General features: G+C 41.1%; 1 protein-coding gene across 1 annotated transcript in view; it reads right to left on the reverse strand.

Moving 5' to 3' along the window:
• Positions 1–6445, reverse strand: part of CSMD1 (CUB and Sushi multiple domains 1) — a 1745896-nt gene that overhangs the window by 388218 nt on the left and 1351233 nt on the right. The window contains exon 13 of the mRNA XM_024768064.1: positions 3763–3875. Within this exon, the coding sequence (XP_024623832.1) occupies positions 3763–3875 (113 nt within the window). The remainder of the gene's footprint in view (positions 1–3762; positions 3876–6445) is intronic.

Genomic DNA, 6445 nt, shown 5'->3' on the forward strand with positions numbered 1-6445 from the left:
GCACAGCAAAGGAAACCATTAACAAGACGAAAAAATAACCCTCAGAATGGGAGAAAATATTTGCAAGCTAATCAACGGACAAAGGATTAATCTCCAAAATATATAAACAGCTCATGCAGCTCTATATTAAAAAAAACAAACAACCCAATCCAAAAATGGGCAGAAGACCTAAATAGACATTTCTCCAAAGAAGACATACAGATGGCCAAGAAGCACATGAAAAGCTGCTCAATATCACTAATCATTAGAGAAATGCAAATCAAAACTTCAATGAAGTATCACCTCACACCAGTTAAAATGGGCATCATCAGAAAATCTACAAACAACAAATGCTGGAGAGGGTGTGGAGAAAAGGGAACCCTCTTGCACTGTTGGTGGGATTGTAAGTTGATACAGCCACAATGGGGAACAGTATGGAGGCTCCTTTAAAAACTACAAATAGAACTACCATATGATCCAGCAATCCCACTACTGGGCATATACCCAGAGAAAACCGTAATTCAAAAAGACACATGCACCCCAATGTTCATTGAAGCACTATTTACAATAGCCAGGTCATGGAAGCAACCTAAATGCCCATCGACAGATGAATGGATAAAGTAGATGTGGTACATATATATAATGGAATATTACTCAGCCATAAAAAGGAACGAAATTGGGTCATTTGTTGAGACGTGGATGGACCTAGAGACTGTCATACAGAGTGAAGTAAGTCAGAAAGAGAAAAACAAATACCGTATAGTAATGCATGTATGTGGAACCTAGAAAAATGGTACAGACGAACCAATTTGCAGGGTAGAAGTTGAGACACAGATGTAGAGAACAAACGTATGGGCACCAAGGGAGGGAAACTGCAGAGCGTTGGGGATGGTGGTGTGCTGAATTGGGTGATTGGGATTGACATGTATACACTGATGTGTATAAAATTGATGACTAATAAGAACCTGCAGTATACAAACGAAACAACTAATACTAAACTTTCTTTGGGTTATTTGTATGGAAATATGTTAATAAATAAATGTTAAATGTTAAATAAATAAATGTTTCAGACATAACATGAAATTTCTAAAAATCTTATATGTTCTGGTATAATGTTATAAGTCATAATTCTAGTTATTACCGTAAAATGTATATCTCAGAAATAACTAAATTTCCTTGTCAATTGCATTATTATGAACTTTCATCAAATCTAAAAATCATGGTCATTTTTAAGTCTTTTGTCATTTACAGACAGTTCTGGGTGTACTCTGATGCTTTTGCAAAAATGTTCCTATAAAAGGGTTTCATCTTCAAGGAATTCATGGAATAGACTAGGACAAGTACATTTTTCTGGTAACTGACTATACTGCTGAACTGAATGAATAAGCATTTTCAGAACACTAATGGAAAACTGATGAATTCGTAAAAGTGCTAACAAAAGATCAAGATGAAAAAAAATTAATTACATGGGACGGAGTGAACTGATGAGGATGATTATAACTTTTATGACTTTGTGTTTGAATTAAAGAAAAAAATCCCACAAGGACTCAGAGGCAAAAAATATACAAATCAATTTTCACTGAAAAGTAAAGGAGCTGTTACAGTGGAGGATTACTGGACTGAATGTCAATATTATGACATAGTATGAGTGTGTTTTGTGTGTGGTAATTGCAATCATTGTTGCTTTTGTTGTGGTCATCCACTTACAATGCTTGGTGTCAGTTTATTTATCTCTTGTAAAAATAAAATACAGTGTGTGTGTGTGAAAACAAAACATTGTCTGTTTAAAATTGTCCTGGTAATTCTGATCAACTATCAGAGCAAAAGTATTTGTAAGATAGTATAAAATGGTTCTGAAAAGACTTCTCATGACTATAACTTGAATTCAAGATGCGAATATGTTCCTTTCAATCTTACTGAAATTCACTTCAAATTAGTTGCGGTTTAATGAAAGTATGCCAGTATATGTAAAATGGCAGCTTAAATATATATTTTAAGTTTCATATATAAGTAGTTTTATATAATAATTTATAAAACATTGTTAGTAAGTTCATTGTATCATATCTGGGGACACATTTCATCTTTGGGCACAGGAGAACAATTTACTTCTTTTAGTCAAATATACGAAGGGTCTAAGCTGAAAATACAAGCAGTGATCCATCACCATTTTGCTTTTGCATAACCCAAAAGAAGAATTTAGCATGCTCACAAGCCTTCTTAAATGTTTCTTGAGTCAAAACTATTTAATTACTGACATAGAGAACATGAAAGCACAGATCGAAAGTTAAATGGTCTGTGTGTTCTTATGTGTGTGTGTTTTTGCCAGTTAAAACAGATGTGCTTCCTGACACCTATTCTAGGTGCCCTGAGGATGGAAGATCATGAAGGTCATTTTTATTCTTCATATTCCAGTCTCAGATTCCCCTTCTACCTTGTTTCATTCTCAGTTCTTTACCATTTCTAGCGATCAAGAGACACTGACCCATGGATCATGGTGTGCCCCGAAAGACAGGTGAGGGCTAGCCTGGCTGCTGCACTGACACATTCAGAACCAAAGTGCACAAGAAGGGGGTTATGTGAACTAAACCTCTGAACACGTGGAAGTAGTAAGCGGTTTATTGATTTTGTTTTTGTGAGGGTGGCAGTGGGACAGGGTTTTCTTTTTTTTTTGGTGGGAATAGGAAGAGAGAAGTTAATTTTTTTTAAGATGTAGTCATTTTATAAAGGTTTGCCTGTAAGCCTGGAACCTTTTGGGAATGTCTAATAGAAGGAAGTATCATTGATTTCCCAAAAGATGTAGGACACTTGAGGAAGGGCAGGGCTGAGCAGAGGCTGGCCATCTAGAGGAACACATGGATGGGGCAGCTGTGTCCCGCATGTACAGTCAATACTCGAGTCAACAGCAGACTATCTGGGAGTCTTGCAAAAAAGTTTGTAAATGTAGTTATCTCAGGTTCATTATATTATTCTTTCTACTTCTGTTTGCATTTTGAAGTTTTTCATAATTAAAAAACGTTTTAAGAAATACCAATCAATATACTCCGGTTAAGAGATGTGTTTCCTGGGAGCTCCAGAGGAAACAATATAGGTGGAACAGTCCAGTGAGGCTGTTTAAAGAGGCAGGACACAGAGCCCGGGGCCCTGGTCACCGCACAGCAGATACTTCACCACGGCAAACGGTTCACTGCGGTGGCGGCTCCTCATCATCTCGTGACTCAGAGACGAAGCCAACCTCCCTGAAGGAGCATTCTCTTCTCCAGAGCAAGCATAACTCATAACTCTCAAAGCAAGGTTATCTTTCTCCTACACAAGTACTTAGTAGATTTTTTCCAACTCTGTCTAGATTTCCCTGTCTTCCATTAGAAACCCACACATTTGTACCTGCGGATATATACAATAAACTTCATCGAGTTGATGCCACTCAAATTCATACTTTGTTCAAAATGCTTCCCTTAGTTATAAGCATAACAACTTCCCTCAGGAAGAGCTAAAATGCCAAGATCGACAAGTGTGAACACATTTCCTGGCTTACACTTTATACTTGATCTCAATCTTCGTTTTGCCACAGTAACGGCGAGCCAAGCTTTCAAGAAGTTAACGTTTCTCCCTTGCAGAAACAAGCTATAAGTAGAACTTTAATTACAGAAGTTGCAAATAATTAGTCCTTATTTTTAAACATTGTTCCGACTTGTCAGTTTTATTTACACCTAACACACAGAAAATGGTCCTGGCCCTCTGCAGGAAAGCTGGTTTTAAATGCTGCTAAGTGTGTTCGGGCCATACCTTGGTAAACAGCTTTAAATCCAGGCGAGGCAATGCTGTCATCAGACTGTAGATGTAGCCACATCTGGTTGCTCATACTCACAATAAGGTCAGGAACACTGGATCCAGTGAGTCTGCAGAGAAAAGAAATATCAAAACCATTGTTTAAGGCACCAAATATCTCCACTTTTACCTTCAAGGCGTGGGGGGAATCCTGCTGCTTAAACAGACAAGCCATAGATATAGATATATAAAGATAGCAAGACCCTCCTTTAAAGAATCTATAGCCATTTGTAATTCATATTCATATTTGAATCATAGTATCTTGGCCTTTTACAGTAATTATTCTATATTATAACTGTGAATTTGTATCTTTGATTTTAAAAATTGACTTGGGGTGAGCAACCCTCCCATGTATCTGACACTGAAGTTCTTCTCTGGGTACAGGACTGTCAGTGCTAAAACTGGGGCAGCACTGGACAAACTGGGAGGGTTGGTCACCCTATGTGCCTTACTGCTGTGTGGTGATATAACATCACATCATTAATAGGAAAGCATGTCTAAGCTAAGAAAAGTTCTGGTTCATTCACGTAATGCTTGCGTTACACACTCTGGAATTATCATGTCCCTTTACCACAAAAATTATATCATAGGACGGAATCTTCTTTAGCACTGTAGGAAATGAGCTATCAGGCCATGAAATGACATGGAGGAAACGTAAATGCACTAAGTGAAAGAAACCAATCTGAAAAGGCCACTACATGATGATTCCAACCCTAGGACATTCTAGGGAAGGTGAAACTATGGAAACAGCAAAAAGATCAGTGGTTGACAGGTTGGGAAGTGGGAGGGATGAATAGGTGGAGCACAGAGGATTTTTAGGGCAATGAAAATACTTTGTATGATACTGTAATGATGGATACATGTCATTATACATTTGTCCAAACCCACAGACTGCAACATCAACAGTGAACCCTAATGTAAACCACAAACTTTGGGTGATGATGAGGTGTCCACACAGGTTCATCCTTGGGAAAAAGTTGTACCATTTGGTGGGGGATATTAATAATGGGGAGGCTGTGCATGTGTGCAGGCAGGGGGTATATCTCTGTACCTCCCTCTTAGTTTTGCTCCGAATATAAAACTACTCTAAATAAAGTTTGGATATAAATACACACACACACACACATAGGAAAACAAAGTTAAGCACACATTACAAGAATATTGACAAGGAGAACTGCATGCACAGCAGAGACAGATTTGGCAAATGTATGGAACTTTCCAGCTGCATATTAAAGTCCAGGTCACAGCAAATGGAATTTTCAGTGAAGCATTCATTGTGTATTAACAAAACAGTCAGGGGGGCCTTCAAGATGGTGGAGGAGTAAGACATGGAGGTCACCTTCCTCCCCACAAATACATCAAAAATACATCTACATGTGGAACAACTCCTACAGAACACCTACTGAACGCTGGCAGAAGACCTCAGACCTCCCAAAAGGCAAGAAACTCCCCACGTACCTGGGTAGGGCAAAAGAAAAAAGAATAAACAGAGACAAAACAATAGGGACGGTACCTGCACCAGTGGGAGGGAGCCATGAAGGAGGAAAGGTTTCCACACACTAGGAAGCCCCTTCGCGGGCGGAGACTGCAGGTGGCAGAGGGGGAAAGCTTCGGAGCCGCAGAGGAGAGCGCAGCCACAGGGGTGCAGAGGGCAAAGCGGAGAGATTCCCGCACAGAGGATCGGTGCCAACCAGCACTCACCAGCCCGAGAGGCTTGTCTGCTCACCCACCGGGGCAGGCGGGGCTGGGAGCGGAGGATCGGGCTTCGGAGGGCAGATCCCACGGAGAGGACTGGGGTTGGCTGCAAGAACACAGCCTGAAGGGGGCTAGTGCCCACAGCTAGCCAGGAGGGGGTCCTGGAAAAAGCATGGAGCTGTCGAAGAGGCAAGAAACCATTGTTTTGGGTGCACGAGGAGAGAGGATTAAGAGCGCTGCTTAAAGGAGCTACAGAGACAGGCATGAGCCACGGCTATCAGCACGGACCACAGAGACGGGCACAAAACACTAAGGCTGCTGCTGCAGCCACCAAGTATCCTGTGTGCGAGCACAAGTCACTGTCCACACCTCCCCTCCTGGGAGCTTGTGCAGCCCGCCACTGCCAGGGTCCCGTGATCCACGAACAACTTCCCCGGGAGAACTCACGGTGCGCCTCAGGCTGGTGTAATGTCACACCAGGATCTGCAGCCACAGGCTCACCCCGCATCCCATACCCCTCGTTCCCCCTAGCCTGAGTGAGTCAGAGCCCCCTAATGAGCTGCTCCTTTAACCCCGTCCTGTCTAGACAAAGAACAGACACCCTCCGGCGACCTACATGCAGAGGCGGGGCCAAATCCAAAGCTGAACCCCAGGAGCTGCACGAACAAAGAAGAGAAAGGGAAATCTCTCCCAGAAGCCTCAGGAGCAGTGGATTAAATCTCTACAATCAACTTGATGTACCTGCATCACTGGAATACCTGGTTAGAAAACAAATCATCCCAGAAGTGAGGTGGTGGACTTTGGGAACAACTGCAGACTTGGGGTTTGCTTTCTGTATGTAACTTGTTTCTGGTTTTATGCTTATCTTAGTTTAGTATTTAGAGCTTATTATCATTGGCAGATTTGTTTATTTATTTGGTTGCTCTCTTCCTTTATATATATATAT

This window comes from Neophocaena asiaeorientalis, unplaced genomic scaffold (genome assembly GCF_003031525.2).
Source record: "Neophocaena asiaeorientalis asiaeorientalis breed wild unplaced genomic scaffold, Neophocaena_asiaeorientalis_V1.1 scaffold16, whole genome shotgun sequence".
NCBI classification, from domain to species: Eukaryota; Metazoa; Chordata; class Mammalia; order Artiodactyla; family Phocoenidae; genus Neophocaena; species Neophocaena asiaeorientalis.